This window comes from Microcaecilia unicolor, chromosome 5 (genome assembly GCF_901765095.1).
Source record: "Microcaecilia unicolor chromosome 5, aMicUni1.1, whole genome shotgun sequence".
In the NCBI taxonomy this organism is placed as follows: Eukaryota; Metazoa; Chordata; class Amphibia; order Gymnophiona; family Siphonopidae; genus Microcaecilia; species Microcaecilia unicolor.
Window position 1 is genome coordinate 156,480,387 of NC_044035.1, and position 18,075 is coordinate 156,498,461.

The 18,075-nt window shown below is 44.2% G+C and overlaps 1 protein-coding gene across 1 annotated transcript in view; it reads left to right on the plus strand.

The window, feature by feature from the left end:
- The window catches only part of TM9SF3 (transmembrane 9 superfamily member 3), a 145,733-nt gene that overhangs the window by 21,069 nt on the left and 106,589 nt on the right, over positions 1-18,075 (plus strand). Inside the window, exons 3-5 of the mRNA XM_030203479.1 lie at positions 7,623-7,745; positions 16,077-16,237; positions 17,693-17,770. Coding sequence (XP_030059339.1) covers positions 7,623-7,745; positions 16,077-16,237; positions 17,693-17,770 — 362 coding nt within the window. The remainder of the gene's footprint in view (positions 1-7,622; positions 7,746-16,076; positions 16,238-17,692; positions 17,771-18,075) is intronic.

The window sequence follows — 18,075 nt, forward strand, 5'->3', positions numbered from 1 at the left end:
AGCTCCTGGGCCCAAGGCCTCTGCTGGTGCTCCTGGGCCGGTGGCCAGTTTGAGCCGGGGGTAGCGGACTGGTGGTGTCCCCTTTGGCAGCATTCACAGTTGCTGGGTCCCTGCTGCACCTCAAATTCCCTCTGAACAGGCTGTCTGGGCAAGTCACTTAACCCTCCATTGCCCCTGGTACAAAATAAGTACCTGAATGTAAACCGCTTTGAATGTAGTTGCAAAAACCGCAGAAAGGCGGTAAATCAAGTTCCCTTTCCCCTTTCCCTTTTGCTGTTCCTTTCCTTCCCTGTTTGTTTGTTTCTGCCTCCTCACTTAAAAAAGAAAAAAAAAAAAGAGAACCATAGAATTTGTTTATAAGAGAAACAGAGAAGCACAGGGAAGTGTGTTTTTGCTGAGAGCAGGTTTGTGTTACTGCTGTCCGAGTCCTGTTTTCTGTTGCCTACTTGTCTGAGCCTGCCTCGAAGTGGAGTTGGAGAGTTTTTTTCTTCAGCTCAGCTGTCAGTTCCTGCGCTTTCCCGGTCCGGGGTAAGTCTTGCTGGGTTCCTGTTTGGGGGCGGGCGATGGCAGCGGAGGTGGTAAAACGCTGTTCCTGAGGCGGGAAACGGCGTTCGGCGGTGGGCCTTTGCAGCGCAGGGTGCGCTGATTTGGTGGAACTCAACGGAGCGGTGGCCCCCCCCCCCCCCCCCGAGAGTGTGCTTTCCCGCCCAGAGCCTGGCGATTCTTGCGCCATTTTGCGATCGGTTGCGGAGCCGGCTCTGGTAGCTGTTTTGGGCAATGCTTCTTCTCTGCTAGTGGGGGGGGGGGGGTGTCAGGCACTGTGGGCGGTGGTGCAGATGCCATGGCTGCGACCTCCTCCGTTGCGGGGGAGGGGTTTTCGACAGAGTTTATTTTGCTATTCCGTCAGGCATTTTTGTTGAAAAGGGCCTTGCCCCCCCCCCCCCCCCCCCATGCGGCTGCGACAGCTTCGGCAGGGGGTCTGGGGGGTAACCAAGGGATTTTGAGTTTTTCCCCAGAGGATTTCTCCTCCCTTAAATAGCTTAGGCTTTCTTTGGGGTCTGAGGAGGGGTCCTGCATACGATCGCCTGCAGCTTCCTCCATGGTGGCTCTATCAGACCAGATGGGGGTAGAGGACGTGGATGATGGTGTCCTCACTGACCAACCGGAGGACTCTTCCGCCGTGAGAATTTTCCATAAGGAGGAGTTGTCCTCCTTTATCTCTCAGGCGCTGGAAGCCCTGAGAGGACCCTGAGGTTGCGGCTTCTCAGGCGGTCAACCCCAAGATGGCTAGTACCAGACGACCTTCTAAAGCCTTTCCGGTACATGAAGCTATTGAAGAGTTGATTTCGGCCCAGTGGGCGGATCTGGATGTGGGGCTGAAAATGGCCAGGGCTATGGCCCGGCTGCATCCGGTTTCAGCGGACCGTTTAGAGAAGTTTGCTCTACTTAGGGTGGATGCTCTGGTGATGGCAGTCACTAAGAAGACTACTCTTCCAGTGGAAGGTGGTGTGGCACTCTAGGATATGCAAGACAGACGGCTGGAGGCCTCTTTGAAACATGCCTTTGAGGTGGCCGCTTTGAAACTTCAAGCTTCTGTTTGTAGTTCTTATGCGGCTAGAGCTTGTCTCAGTTGGCTGCATTCTGTCATGGATTCGTTTTTGGAGTCAGACATGTTGGACGCTCCTCAATTGCCCCCGATGGATATTGGGCTGGCATACTTGGAGGATGTCTTGTATGATTTGGTCCGTGCTTCGGCCAAACTCATGGCCTTGACTGTTTCCTCTTGATGTCTTCTGTGGCTCTGTCATTGGGCTGCAGATATGGCCTCTAAGCAGCGGCTTATTAAATTGCCTTTCCGAGGGAAATTGCCTTTTGGGGAAGACCTAGACAAGATTGTTCAAGATTTGGGGAATTCCAAATCTCACCGTCTCCCAGAGGATAGAACCAAGTCTATGCCCAGGCAGGGAGCTTCAAGGTCACGGTTCAGGGAGTCGCGACGGTATCGCCCGAGGCGCTGCAACGCAGCCTTCCAGCATTCTCGTTTTGGGCAGCATTCTTTCTTTCACAACGAGAAGCATCCGGCTGGACCTCCCTCTCATCAGGGGGTTCCGGCTCGATCCTCCCAATGATGGGGCGCAGGTCCACTCGGGAAGAGAGCAGATCGGTGGTCGGCTTTCTCTCTTTCTTCCAGAGTGGGCCAGAATTACTTCAGACCAGTGGGTCCTCGATGTAGTGCGAGAGGGCTACAAATTAGAATTCTCTCCCATCACAGATTTTTTTTTCTGGAGTCCCGCTGTTTATCACTGGCCAAGAGGACAGCGGGTCTGCAGTGTTTGCGAGACCTGCTAAGGATAGGGGCTATCATGTCTGTTCCTCCTCTCGAAAGGCGCACAGGTTGGTACTCCATCTTCTTTGTGGTGCCAAAGAAAGGAGAGGCTTTTCAGTCTATTCTCGAAAATCAGTTTTTTGCGGGTTCGTCACTTCCGCATGCAGACGTTGAGGGCAGTTATTACTGCTGTTCAACCAAGCGAGTTTTTGATGGCTCTCGATTTGAGGGAAGCGTACCTACACATTCCCATTTGGCAGCCCCATCAGCGATTTCTCCAATTTGCAGTGCTGGGTCAGCACTTCCAGTTTCGGGCCCTTCCTTTCAGGATGGCCACTGCCCCACGCACTTTTTCCAAAGTAGTGGTGGTGGTGGTGGCGTTCCTGCGGAAGGAGGGGATTCGGGTACATTCATATCTCGACGACTAGCTGATTCGGGCGACTACAGCAGAGGAGAGTTGAGTGGTCACTAACCGAATGATTGCAGTGTTGCAATCCTTAGGTTGGATGGTCAATATGGACAAGAGTCATCTGGTTCCTACTCAGAGTCTGGAATATCTTGGAGTGCAGTTCGATACGAAGCGGGGGAAGGTGTTTCTCCCTGAGGGGCAAAGGATCAAATTGCTTTCTCAGGTACGAACCTTATTGAGTTGTTGCCCTCCCTGAGTGTGGGACTATGTTCAGCTCCTTGGTTCCATGATGGCGACCTTGGAGGTCATTCCATGGGCAAGGGCTCACATGCGGCCTCTTCAGAATTTCCTTTTGAGCAGATGGTCGCCGACGTCGCTGGATTATCAACGGCGCCTTTCTTGGTCGAGCCGGGCCAGGGACAGTCTCGCTTGGTGGCTCCGGTCAGCCAGTTTGCAGAAGGGTGTTTCTCTGGCGTCTCCCAATTGGGTGATAGTCGTGATGGATGCCAGCCTTCCGGCTGGGGAGCCCATTGTCTTCATCGAGTAGCCCAGGGATCGTGGACCCCTTTTGAAGTGACTTGGCCGATAAATCGTCTGGAGTTGCAAGCAGTCGTGAGTTGCTCTGCAGAGTTTTCAGGACCTTCTGCAGGGTCAGGCGGTTCATGTATTCTCGGACAACACAACGACGGTGGCCTACATCAATCGGCAGGGGGGCACTTGAGGTCTTCCTTTGGTAGTGGAAGCGTCTTGTCTTCTAGTATGGGCGGAAGCGCATGTTCAGAGTCTGTCGGCAGCGCACATTGCGGGTCAACACAGTGTTCAAGCGGATTTTCTCAGCCGGACTCTTTTGGACGCAGCGGAATGGACGACTGATCTGTCAACATTGGGGAAGACCAGTAATGGGTCCCATGGCCATGGCTTGCAATTCCAAAGTTCCCCAGTTCTTCAGCCTTAAATGGCAGCCAGGATCCGCAGGATTGGACACTGTTCTCCAGCCATGGCCGGAACAACAGCTACTCTATGTTTTTCCTCCGTGGCCTCTGATAGGGAGAGTTCTTTGCCGCATAGGGCGGCATCGGGCTGGTCGTTCTAGTGGCCCCAGACTGGCCCCGACGGCTGTGGTATGTGGATCTCATTCGGGCACTCTCAGAGCCACCATTGCGACTTCCAGTGACTCCCGATCTGCTGCATCAAGGGCCAGTTCAGATGGAAAATCCCTCCCGCTTAGGTCTTCAGGCCTGGCTATTGAGAGGCGGCAGCTGAGGAAGAAGGGATTTTCAGGACCAGTCATTGCCACTCTTTTGGGGGGCACAGAAGCAGTCTACTTCAGCAATGTACGCGCAAGTGTGGAAAGCTTTCTCGGCGTGGTGTGCTTTGAGTGCTGAATCGCCTTTTCGGGTGGACATTCCGGTTATTCTGGAGTTACTTCAGGGTGGACTTCAAAAGGGATTGGCATCGAATTCCCTTCGAGTGCTTGTGGCTGCGCTAGCTTGTTTTAGGGGCAAACTGGACGGTTCATCTTTAGCAGCTCACTCTGCTGTGGTCTGTTTCCTACGCGGGGCTCTTCGGCCTCCTCTGCGGCAGCCGTGCCCGGCGTGGCATTTGAATGTGGTACTGTGAGCCCTCCAGGCCCCACCGTTTGAGCCGTTGAATAAGGTTTCGGAGAAGGATCTAACACTTAAGACGGTGTTTTTCGTGGCCATTGCTTCGGCTAGGAGGATTTCTGAAATTCAGGCTTTGTCTTGCAGAGATCCTTCTTTGCAGTTTTCGGAAGCAGGGGTGTCGATCCGGACTGTGCTGTCGTATCTACCTGAAGTGGTTTCAGCTTTCCATGTCAATCAGGCGGTTTATCTTCTGTCTTTTCGAAGAGAGGATTATCCGGGGTAGTTTGCCTCGCTACGTTTCCTGGACGTGTGGAAAGCCTTGTTTCTGTATTTGCAGATCTCTAACGAGTTTTGACGCTTGGATCATCTCTTTGTGCTCTTGTCGGGATTGAAAGGAGGTGAGGCGGCTTCTAAGGCTGCCATTGCTCGCTGGATTAGGGAAGCCATTGGAGCGGTGTATCTGCTACAAGGGTGGGCGTCTCCAGTGGCCCTTAAGGCGCATTCTACTCGGGCACAGGCAGCTTCTTGGGTGGAGGCGTCTGTCTTATCTCTGGAAGAGATTTGTTGGGCGGCTACTTGAGCGTCCCGTCATACTTTTGCGAAGCATTACAGGCTAGACGTGTCTGCTCGGGAGGATGCGAGTTTTGGGATGGGAGTGTTGGCACAGGGAGCGTCGGCTTCCCACCCTACTTAAGGAATGCTTTGGTACGTCCCATTAATTCCTGGATTCATCTGCTGCAAGTGACAAGGAAGGTAAAATTATGTCTTACCTGATAATTTTCTTTCCTTTAACAGCAGATGAATCCAGGATCCCTCCCTAGTTCAGCCGACTGTTTTTTCATTTTCCGCCCAGTGTGGCTATTTTTTTTTCCTTCTGGGTTCTCTTTTGCAGAGTTCAGACAGATATGGGAACACAGAAAGGATTCCGATTTCTGGATCAAGTTGCAGTTATTTCAAAGTTCTTATTGGGTTCTCTGTTTTTCATAGTGAGGATGGTTTCTGGTTGTTATTGATTTCATAATTTTGGCCTTGGCAAATGCTTATGAATGACATACTAACTGAGGAAGGAGCTCGCCGTCTGGCATCACTGCCTTTAGTTTGTTTATCTCTATCTCATAAGTACATAAGTATTGCCATACTGGGAAAGACCAAAGGTCCATCGAGCCCAGCATCCTGTTTCCAACAGTGGCCAATCCAGGTCACAAATACCTGGCAAGATCCCAAAAATGTACAAAACATTTTATACTGCTTATCCCAGTAGGCGGACTTAACCCACTAGTTCCTGGATTCATCTGCTGCGTTAAAGGAAAGAAAATTATCAGGTAAGACATAATTTTATCTTTGGACGTGTTTCTCCGAAACTCAGATTTGAGACGTTGTTTTTCTTTGCAGTGTGTCCAGATCACAAGGGGGGCATATTGAGGGTGGGATTGGGCATTCCCAAAACTTGGACATTTTTCTGTTATAATGGAACAAAGCAAAAATGTCCAGGGCTAAAAGACATTTTGGGCTAGACCTGTTTCAATCATGACTAAATTTATTTATTTATTTATTTATTTGAAACATTTGAATCATTTGAATCCCGCATTTTCCCACATATTAGCAGGCTCAATGTGGCTTACAAAATACCGTCATGGTGGATGTCAAGTACGGCAGGTATTAAACAAATACAAAAATTAAAAGGGTCAGGTAGATAGAGGTAAATGGATACAATAAGGACATGGAGTTTAAATTCCAAAATTCATTACAATGTATATAAAGATGCAGTAAAGGGTTGAGGTAAATTACAAAAAGGATGAGATGACCACTGGAGGAGTTATGGCATGACCCCTCACCTTACTCTCCCAATGATCACTGACTTCCCTCCCCCCCACCCCCCCAATACATCCTAGTGGCTTGTTTTTGTTCGTTTTTCCCTTGGATGGTTGGGGTTTTTTTCCCCCTTTAAAATGTTCCTATGTTTGCTACAGGATTTTTGGATATTTTTTGCAAAGTGTCCAAAATCAGATTGATGTCATGTCAAAAATGCCCCTCCACACAAATAGCAACCAGTAGCAAACTATATGGTTTACTCAGTAGGTGTCATTGTACATAGCAAGTAGGTTTCAAGGTAGACTTTACAGGTAAGAAAATGTAAGTCACATCTCAGTCACCAAGAGCTAGTCCACCAGATACAGGGGACAGCATACAGAGCATGTCTCATGGAATAATTTCCAGGCTGTGTTTAGGGATGTGAAAGCAGGAGGAAGTGGAGTCCATGATGGAAAGCTCATGTGTGTTTGTTTATGCCCAAGCAAGGAGAAGGGAGCCACAGCTTGAAAGGGGCACTCCTGTAACTCTATATTTCAGGGTATTGATGATCATGATGCAGCTGCTAGAATACACTTCACCGTGGAAATACATTGGGCCATTTGTGGGGTAGACTTCATTTCTCTAGAATCCCTGGTCTGATTTGACCCATTTTCAATATTGGTCATTTGCACCAGTTCTCCCCCCCCCACACCCCCCCCCCCCCGGCCAAATATGGTCCCATTCTGTTATTATTTTGGAGATAAATTTTACCTTCAGACAGAGTTGGACAGACATTTTTTCAACCCTCTGTATATAATTTATTTCCAATAGCTGATAACTAAACGTAGCCTTACAAATACTTCAAGAGTTCTGTGAAATAGAAGTTATTTATTGGGAGGCACTAATAGCTAACTTGCATGAAGATAAGTGTGGATTTATTATTTTTGGAAAAGAGATTTAATATGTGTCACACTAAGAGAGACTTGTAGGGGGATTTCCTTCACAATTTTAAAGCATATATTCTTGAAAAAAAAAAAAACTGGACCGGTGAGGAATTCAAGTGTTGGTATGCGAGTGTGCTTTTTCACACTTGCTTGGTACCCACCCGCTTTTAAATCTAGCTTTAGAGGGAGACTTTTGTATGGTATTTTTATAGTTTATTTCCAGCACTCTATTGGGTTGGAAAGAATAACAACAAGACAAAGGAAAAAATGGTGACAAGGAAAAATAACTTTTTGCTTTGATGCCTAAACTTTTGGCTGGTCCCTTATTTTTTCAAATTTTCTTCCCTTGAATAATAAATTTTGGACAAAACTCGACAGTATAGAAGATCTGCTACTTTTCTAATCACGTCAGATACTTGTATATGAAAATGCTGCTTTAATAAGTAGAGGGTTTTACACAAGTCATAAAGGCTTCTTATTTTATAATTCTGCTTATATTGCATTTTATAATATGTTAAGTATTAAATATGGTGATTTCATTCACTCAGATGATGTGATGCAGACAACTTACTGTGAGATTGACTTGGATAAACTCAGGCGAGATGCGTTTGTATATGCAATAAAGAACCATTATTGGTACCAGATGTATATTGATGACTTACCAATATGGGGTAAGTAGCATGACCTTACCTTCTCAGGTTTTTTTTTTTTTTTTTTGTATATGTACGTTTCTGTCTTCTGCCTGTGAGACAGGAGTATAAATTGGCTGCTTATCGGAAACATATCTTTGTGCCATGCCATGACACTTCAAACGCCAGCGCTTTTAAAATACATTGTTTCTTAATTGGAAGCCATGCAAAGAAGAAAGAGTTCTTCAGAAGTTGATCAGCTACATTTTGAGCACGCTGTAGTCTTTTAAAACTCTTTATCAGGTAACACCACAAACAATGCATTGAAATAATTATTGCGTGAAGCAACTGAGCAAAATCTCAGACTCTGTGAAATAAGTACAAATCCTGTGTAATAGAAGAGACCAATTGAGAAGTACGGTCTCAAATGCAGTATACAGTTGCACTCTTTCCCTGGAGCTGATAACGCTTTGTGAATGCAAAAAAGGAGTGACTAAATCACCAGTCTGCAGCTGCTAAACAGAGGTGTTATTGGCTCAAAGTTTTGCAAACTTAGAAGGTTGCCTCCTTATGAAATCAAATATATACACGTAAAAAAAATTTCTTCAGTTGCTGGGCAATGACAAAATAGTTAGTTTGCTTTTCCTGGAGCCTGCAAATCTGCCCATAATTTACCTCAAATGAGGACCTCTGAAAGCAAGGATAGAATTGTTTTGAATGAAATACCTGCTTCTGGGAACTGGAGAAGGGGATCTATGCATGCAAAATGCTCTTGAATAAAAAGAGAAAATAGGATGAACTACTTAAAGGTGAGAATCTTAAAAAATGCTGTTTAAAGGGGTCAAGAATGGAAGCTGTAAGCAGCAAAATCAAACGCCACCCAGGACAGGTGAAATGCCCAGAAGGATGTATAGAGGTGTATTTTCAAAGTACTTAACTTGCAAGAGTCAGGCAGAGCTCTTCAGTCTGTGTGTGTGGCTGAGACGATGGTGCAAGGATGAGGGATTTAGATTTGTTAGAAACTGGACAACATTCTGGGGAAGGGTGAGCCTGTTCCGAAAGGATGGACTCCACCCTAACTGGAATGGAACCAGGCTGCTGGTGTCATTTAAAAAGGAGATAGAGCAGCTTTTAAACTAAAATTGTTTGTTTGTGGGGGGTGGGGGTGGGATGGAGAAGCTGATGGTTGCCTAGGAACACATGGTTCGGTGTGGAGTATTCTCGAAGGATACTGTTGAAACAGGACATATTAGAGAATTCCAATAGAGAGGTTTCAATAATAGTGAAAGAAAGACAGGAGTGTTTAATGGGAGAACAGATTAAAAGATCCAAATTATCCCTTCAAATTCAAAGCAGCTTGGAGATGCTAGGAAAAAACACAATTTGAAGTGTCTATATGCAAATACTAGAAGCCTAAAAAAACAAGATGGGAGAGTTGGAGACAGTATATAGCACTAAATGAAGAGGTAGATTTAATATGTATCTCAGAGACCTGGTGGAAGGAGGACAATTAATGGGATATTTTGTTATTAGGGTACCAATTATATCACAATGACAGAGTGGATTAAATTGGAGGAGAGATTGCACTATAAGTTAAAGAGGGAATTGAATCAAACAAAATAAATATTCTATATAAACAGCAGGATGGAATCCTTGTGGATAGAAATTCCATGTGTGAAGGGAAAGAATATACTTCCATATCATCATGCTGATCAATCCATAGACTGGTGGGTTGTGTCCATCTACCAGCAGGTGGAGATAGAGAGCAATCCTTTTGCCTCCCTATATGTGGTCATGTGCTGCCGGAAACTCCCCAGTATGTTCTCTATCTCAGCAGGTGGTGGTCACACACAGCAGCAGCTCTGGCTAGGTCTCCAAGCCTAATTTTTAGGTTTTGTTGAGTACCTGGGGTTGAGGGCTCTTCTTGAGCAAGTGCAAACCTGGTGGCGCCAGGTCCCTCCTTTTCTCCCCCCTCCCGCTGGCTCCGTTAAAAAAAAAATTTGGGGACGTCCTTAAGGGCGTTTATTTCAACGTTTATTTCAACGTTTATTGCAGCTACTCACTGGGACACCAGTTCGTTACAGCTCAGAGCGAGAAGCAGATGAACAAATGTTTACAGAAATTAGGAAAGTTGGCAAATTGGGCAACAGTGTAATAATGGGTGATTTCAGTTGCCGAATATTGACTTAGATAAATGCTAAATCAGGGAGCGCAAGGAAGGTAAAATTCTTAGATGTAATAAATAACTGCTTCATGGAGCAACTGGTCCAAGAACCGACAAGAAGGGGAACTAGTTTAGATCTAGTCCTTAGTGGACTGCAGGGTATGGTGCAAGAGGTAACGGTGTTGGATCTGCTGGAAAACATTGATGATAACATGATCAAATCTGAGCTGATATCTGGAGTGAAGTCACTAAAGAAATCTACTGTAGTAGCATTTAATTTTCAAAAGGATGGCTATGACAAAGTGAGGAAAATGGTTAAAAAGAAGCTGAAGGGGTCGGCCGCAAAGGTTAGGACTTTAAATCAGGCATGGGTGTTGTTTAAAAATACCATCATGGAAGCCCAGACCAGATGTATTCCACGTTTTAACAAGGGTGGAAAAAAGAGCAAATGACAGCCAGCGTGATTAAAAGGTGAAGTGAAAGAGGGTATTAGAGCCAAAAGAGCATCCTTCAAAGAATGGAAATAGGATCCAAATGAAGAAAATAAGAAGCAACATAAACATTGTCAAGCTAGACATTTTTAAGAAGGCTGATAGAGAATATGAAGAAAAACCTGCTGTGAAGACAAAAACTCATAACACCTTTTTCAGGTACAACAGAAGTAGAAAGCCTGTGAAGGAATCCATGGGATTGTTAGATCATGAAGGAGCAAAAGGGCACTCAGGGAGGACAAGGCATTAGCAGAGAGATTGAATGAATTCTTTGCTTCGATCTTTACGGAAGAAAATGTAAGAGATCTGTCTGTACCAGAAATGGTTTTCAAGATTGACGTTGTGGAGGAACTGAACGAAATTTTGGTGAACCTGGAAGACTTATTGAACCAAATTGACAAGTTAAGGAGTAATAAATCACTTGGACCAGATGGCATGCACCCCAGCATACTGAAAGAACTCAAACATGAAATTGCTGATCTGTTGGTGATCAGTAACCTGTCAATAAAATTGTCCATAGTACCTGAAGATTGGAGGGTGACCAATGTAACGCCGATTTTTAAAAAGGGTTCCAGGGGTGATCGGCAAATTACAGACCATTAAGCATAACTTCAGTGCCAGGGAAAGGGACTTGATATACTGCCTTTCTGTGGTTTTTTTTCAACTACATTCAAAGCGGTTTACATAGTATATACAGGTACTTATTTGTACCTAGGGCAATGGAGGGTTAAGTTACTTGCCCAGAGTCATAAGGAGCTGCAGTGGGAATCAAACCCAATTCCCCAGGATCAAAGTCCGCTGCACTAACCACTAGGCTACTCCTCCACATAGACAAACATGGTTTAATGGGACAGAGACAGCATGGGTTTAGCCAAGGGAAGTCTTGCCTCACCAATTTGCTTCTTTTCTGTGAAAGTGTAAATAAACATGTGGATAAATGTGAGCCAGTTGATGTAGTGTATCTAGCTTTTCAGAAAGCGTTTGACAAAGTTCCTCATGAGAAACTCCTGAGAAAATTAAAGTCATGGGATAGGAGGCAGTGTCCTTCTGTGGATTAGGAATTGGTTAATGGACAGAAAACAGAAGGTATGGTTAAATGGCCATTGTTCTCAATGGAGGAGGGTGAATAGTGGAGTGCTGCAGGGATCTTTTCTGTGACCGGTTCTATTTATCTTATTTATAATTGATCTGGAAAATGGAACGACGAGTGAGGTGATATAAGTTTGCAGATGACACACAACTGTTCAAAATTGTCAAAAACACATGCGGATTGTGAAAAATTGCAGGAAAACTTCAGGAAACTGGAAGACTGGGCGTGCAAATGGCAGATGAAATTTTGTGTCGAACAATGCAAACTGATGCACAGTGGGAGGAATAATCCGAATTATTGATGCTAGGATGCACCTTAGGAGTCAGCACTCAAGAAAAAGATCTAGGTGTCATTGTAGACAATATGCTGAAATCTTCTTCCCAGTGTGTGGCGGCAGCCAAAAAAGCAAAAAGGATGCTAGGAATTATTAGGAAAGGGATGCAAAATAAGACTAAGAACATTATAATGCCTCTGTATTGCTCCATGGTGCGACCTCACCTTGAGTATTGAGTTGAATTCTGGTCACCGTATCTCAAAAAAGTTATACTGAATTAGAAAAGGTTCAAGAAGAGCAACCAAATTGATAAAGGGGATGGACCTCTTCCCATATGAGGAAAGGCTAAAGAGGTTAGGGCTCTTCAGCTTGGAAAAGACGGCCGAGGGGGCATTAAGGTCTATCGAATCCTGAGTGGTTTGGAATGAATAGAAATGAATCAATTTTCACTCTTCAAAAAAGTACAAAGACTAGGGGACACTGAATGAAATTACATGGAAATACTTCTAAAAACAAATAGGAGGAAAATTTTTTTTCACTTAAAAGAATAGTTAGGCTCTGGAACTCTTTGCCAGATGATGTGGTAACAGAGGTTAGTGTATCTGGATTTAAATAAAAAATTTTGGACAAGTTCCTGGAGGAAAAGTCCATCGTTTGTAACATAGTAGATGACGGCAGAAAAAGACCTGCACGGTCCATCTAGTCTGCCCAACAAGATAAACTCATATGTGCTACTTTTTGTGTATACCTGACCTTGATTTGTTTCTGTAGAAGTCTGCTCAGCACTAGCCCCGCTTCCCACCACCGGCTCTGCCACCCAATCTCGGCTAAGCTTCTAAGGATCCATTCCTTCTGAACAGGATCCCTTTATGTTTATCACATGCATTTTTGAATTCCGTTACCGTTTTCGTCTCCATGGACATGTGAGAAGCTGCTACTTGCCCGGGATTGGTAGCATGGAATGTTGCTACTAGAGTTTCTGCCAGGTACTTGTGACCTGGGTTGGCCGCTATTGGAAGCAGGATAACAGGCTAGATAGACCATTGGTCTGACCAAGTGTAGCGATTCTTAACTTATTCAGTCTTATGGATGTAGTCCGTATTGTTATGCTGACAACATTCAAATCCTTTATTCCTACTTCTTGTACTCTCCGAATTCTTCCCCCCTAATTCCTGCCTTGAAAGACAACTATTTGGCTGTGTAAGCATAGACTTTTATCTTAATGTTTCTAAATCAGAAACAATGTGTTTCCGCAACCCCCTATTGTTCAGTCCCTTCATCCCCTGTTCTTCAAGGTCATGCCTTGACCTACACTGACAAACTACACATCTTGAGAGTCATAATTGATCCCAATCTCTCATTTAAACATCTGTTTAAAAAAATAATTGTCTTCCTTTTTTGCCTTACAATTTATCCGCTCAGTTAAGTCCTGTCTTCCAGTTTCAGGTATCTGTACCTTTCATTTGCCCCTTGCTATCACTCACTTGGATTAATGTAATTCACTGTTTTGGGGCTTACCTCTTACTTCACTAAAGCATTTGCACCTTGTACAGTCTTACCGCCGTCAAACTCTTATAACTCTCACAAATTCGATTTTGTTATCCCATTGCTTAAACAAGAACATTGGTTACCTGTTTCCTTTCAGATCACTTACAAATTACTCCTCCAGGTTCACAAAGGTTGTCTTCCATCTGCCCCGGAATACATTTCCAATTTAACTCACTTCATACTCTTCTCCCTGGCTTTTAAGCTCCCCACAGCAGGCTCTTATCTCCCTCCTCCCTCTGCCATAAGGCTTGACATCACTCGAGTCACGGCCATTGCTTATGCTGGGCCTAAACTTTGGACTACTGTACGTCCTCATCTTAAATCTGAATCCTCATACCTCACCTTCAAGAAGCTTATAAAATCTTGGTTTTTCAGTCAAGTCTTTCCTTCATGATGCGAGTTATTTTTGCTCATTTCTCAGTAGTGTTCTCCCCCTTCTTCTTCCTTTTATCTCTCACTTATTGCTCATTCTGAGCTTTTTATTGTTAACTGCCTGCCATATGTTGATTGGCGGTATAGCAAATAAAAGGAAATAAGTGTCCTTTAGACTGGCTGACCTAAACCTCCCTGATTAGTCCCAGTGCTGTCAGAGTAAGCTGTCAGAGGGCAAGATGTGAATTTCTGAAGTACCAAACCTAACATTAGAGGTTGCTAGAATGTATTCCACAGTTTTCTATGTGACTAGGGCAGAAGAAATGGTTTCAGACCTAGAAGTAGTCTAATTTTCAGTAAATGAAAAAGTGTAGAATTTACTTAGCCACTGACTCAGACTAGAATAGACAGTCTCAACTAATTGATTAAAGTGTAAAAGACTGGAGGAAGCAGGTGCCTTTATACTTGATCAAGAAAGTAAGAGCCAAACCAGAATCCTGTTTGAATATTTTGTATTCTGGCAATGAGCACTACAGTAAGATCTTCGGAAGAAAAAGCCCTCGGGACTCTTCCATGAAAATGAAGACAGAAGGCCTGAAGCAGTACTCAGACTGCACAAAACTCTAGAGAGATGAAGGATCAGAATACTGTGGGCTGAGACCAAGCTCATTGTGCCACCTATTCCCAATCGTGACCATCCCAGTCAACAGACTGGAATCTGATGATGATATTAATCAATTGGGCATTTTAACATTATCACCTCAGCACAGAATGCTGAACAGAGGCTATTTTATACCGCCCTGTGCCAGGAACTCCAAGGGTAGACTAGACGTAGTTCTAGACGTAGTTCTAGGAGTGTAGCGACCAACGCAAGAACAAATAACCCTGTAAGGGTCTCGAGTAAGTCTGAGCCTACTAGACTAAAATTATGTATGCTACCATTGATTCCACCACATGCATTTGATCCCATGATCAATGTTCTATATGATGCAGAAGGAATGTTATGCAGAAAGGAATTGGAATACTCCTTAAACTTGCAGGGAAACTTAAAATGGGTCCTCATCAGTTTTGCTATTGACTGAGTACTAAACCTCTGTTTCTGCTTGCCTGAAGAAAAAGTAACCATCAGAGGTGGGGAGAGAACTTAGACTGCTCTGAATTATCTGCTTCCACTGAGCCTGCATCCAGAAATGCCCCCTGAAAATTACTTCCAGCATGAAAGGCTGGTACTTTGGCCTAGCTGTCCTGAAATAAGCTCTGCTGCTGGCTTAAGCACTCGGCCTCTGACACAAACTCTTTAAAGGTTTTCTGATAAAATATGCAAACATCCCTCTTTGTGGTGCAGGTGCAGACTGCCACCTGTTTCCACCAGGGTTGTGGAGTTGGAGTCAGAGTCAATAAAAATGTACCAACTCTGACTCCAGTTTCAAAATAAAAACTTAACATTATAATATATGGTAAATGTATCATTTTATACTTTATATCCAGATCTATCTATCTATCTATCTATCTATCTATCTATCTATCTATCTATCTATCTATCTATCTATCTATCTATCTATCTATCTATCTATCTATCTATCTATCTATAGTGACATATAAGATGAGACCAACATATTAATGCTTGGGGGTTGCGCCTCAGCAGTTTTGGTCTGTCCTCATGGGAATCGCTCTCACTCCAACTAGCGACTTGACCACCAGGGAGGTACGGTAGACCTGAGTTTGAGGGTGGCGATGGTGGCCTATGTATGAGTTTGAGAAGGAGGTTACTTATGTTTGGAGGGGGGTATGGAGTGGAGAGAGGGAGGAAGGAAGTGGTAGGTCTTGTGTAGATATATGTACATTCAGCACAGAGTGCTGCTGATAGTAGTTTTTGCAATATCAACAGCTAGCACTTTAATCTGTTATACTTTATAGTTTATTCACACTTTGTTTACCGCCCAACTATACACCTCTCCCTCTGCTACATCATCTTAATTTTTTTAACCTATCTCTTTAACAAAGCTAGAAAAAAGTTGCTAGTCCTGAAGAAACCATAGAAGAACAAACTAACCTTTTACTCCTTGTCATAACTTAAATTAAAAGACCCAACATAGAAGTCCCTGCGCTCAGCCTGGTGGTCTTATCTGCACTTCTCTGCATTGAATAACCATGTCTTCATTACCATGGGATTTAAATTACCTATATGTTGATGTCAGACCAAGTCTTTGCTCACAGCTCCTGTGCAAAACTCATTTTAACGTAGGGTGCTCATAGAAGCACACAAGATTGTGCGCAAAGCGTATTGCACATAAACAGCTCCTCTGTGTTTGAAGCCAGATAACAGTATCCTATTTGTAACTGAGCAGAAAAAGAAACTAATGGGGGAGAGTCAAGGGGAGTAAACCAGCTAAGTAATGTTTTTCACCTCATTGTATGTATTTTCTCTGAACAGGTATTGTGGGAGAAGCTGATGAGAATGGAGAGGATCACTATCTCTGGACATACAAGAAACTTGAGATTGGCTTCAATGGCGACAGGATTGTGGATGTAAATCTGACCAGTGAAGGCAAGGTCAAACTGGTACCAAATACTAAGATCCAGATGTCATATTCTGTGAGTATTGGAAGAATGAATGGCATCCAAGCTGTTCCTATGACTTCCAAGTTGTTGTCTAATCAGGATAACATTGTAGCTGCCTTTTATGGCAGTATTGCCTGTAACATGCATGGCAGTCAAGGCTACTAGTTTTCTGAAATCCTACATATGCAGCAGACTGTCTTAGAATTTACTCATTGCTGCCAGATTTGTTGGGAGTAATGTCTCAGATGGGCTTAAATATGTGCATACCATGAGATTAATGAACCTTTCCGTTTGCCAGATTACGCTTAAGATGATCTTAATCTGTCAGGTTCAGTGTTAGTGCTTGCCTCAACACTTGTATCCTTCTGAAGAGCCATTTCCTGGAGTTCATAAGGTGTAATTTGCAGAGGCAACATATCAACATGTGATAACTAGTAGAGGTTGAATGCACTGGTTGATTAGTGAAGGCAAGCTCAGTGGCCCCAGAGTTCTGAAGCCACTTTGCCAAATATTCAGGCACACTTCAGTGAATGCACCTGAACACCAGACAGTCTGCCATAATATATTTTAGTGTTGACACTCTCTTCCCCATATGGGATGTCTGTGATCCCTAAAGAAAAGAATTGTTCTAAATAATTGCTTCAGCTCAAGAGTTTGTGGATAACATAACTTGGATGTCTCACCAGTTCCTGAAATCCATTTTTTCTACATTGACATGCATGATGAAATTAGCCTTGCTTGTGTGTGACACAGTGGTGGGCCCAGGCCCATCCAGTAGCTGCACACTGTGTGGCTGGCAGGGATTCCCATGCCCCACCAGCTGAAAACTCCCAACGGCTGTCCCTCCTGCATACCTTGTAAATAGCAGATCTTCGCCTGCAGCAAGCAGCAACTGATACATACTGCTCACACCGGCCCCACAGCCTTCCTTCTGACATATTCCTGCCTATGTGGAAATAGGAAGTTGCATCCAGTGGGAAGGCTGTGGGGCCAACATGAGCAATGTGTATTAGTTGCTGCTCGCTGCCAGTGAAAATCTGCTATTTAAAAGATATGCGAGAGATGGGGGATGTTTGAGAGACCATATGGCATGCAGGTGAGAGAAGGAGAGACCAAATCACCTGTAGAATGGGGCGGGATTCTTCTGCTCACCCATCTTGGGCCCAGGCCCACCCAAAATTGGGTGTCTGGCTACGCCCCTGGTGTGACAAAGGTCTTTCTGAGATGTGTGGTGATGCCCTCATGACCTACTGTCTTTTTCTGTTTGAGCTCCTGCACAGATATGGATCAGGCTCTCAAGTTTTTACTGTGTAGCTAAAAGTCTTTTCCTCTTCTCTCTCCGTGGTGGGGTGGGGGGGGGGGGGGTGAATCAGTTTTTCCTCCTTTTTTCCTTTGTTCATAGAGATAACACACTAAACCTGTGCAGTCTCATACTTCTCTTAGCCTAGGCATATGCTTCCCTAACAGTGCAAATATTTGTTTCTCTAGGTGAAATGGAAAAAGTCTGATGTGAAATTTGAAGATCGGTTTGACAAATACTTGGACCCATCCTTCTTTCAACACAGGGTATATATCTTAGAAAATCATTTCTTTGATAATCCAGGTTATATATCTGAGATTATCCTCACTGATTAAATGTGGAGGAAATGTTGAGCATGGACAGTAATAACATTTAGATAACGAGGGCATTAAATTGAAAGTACTTTTCCTTTACAGGCATGCATAGCTTTTCAGCTGTCCTGTGTTTAAGCAGCCCCTTTTCAAGGATCAACTGGGAGTAGACCTCAAATCATAGGGAGGAGAATTTCTGTTTAACCTTTCCAGTGCTAGCAATGCCAGACATATTAAGATTACCTTTCTAGGCATGCCCA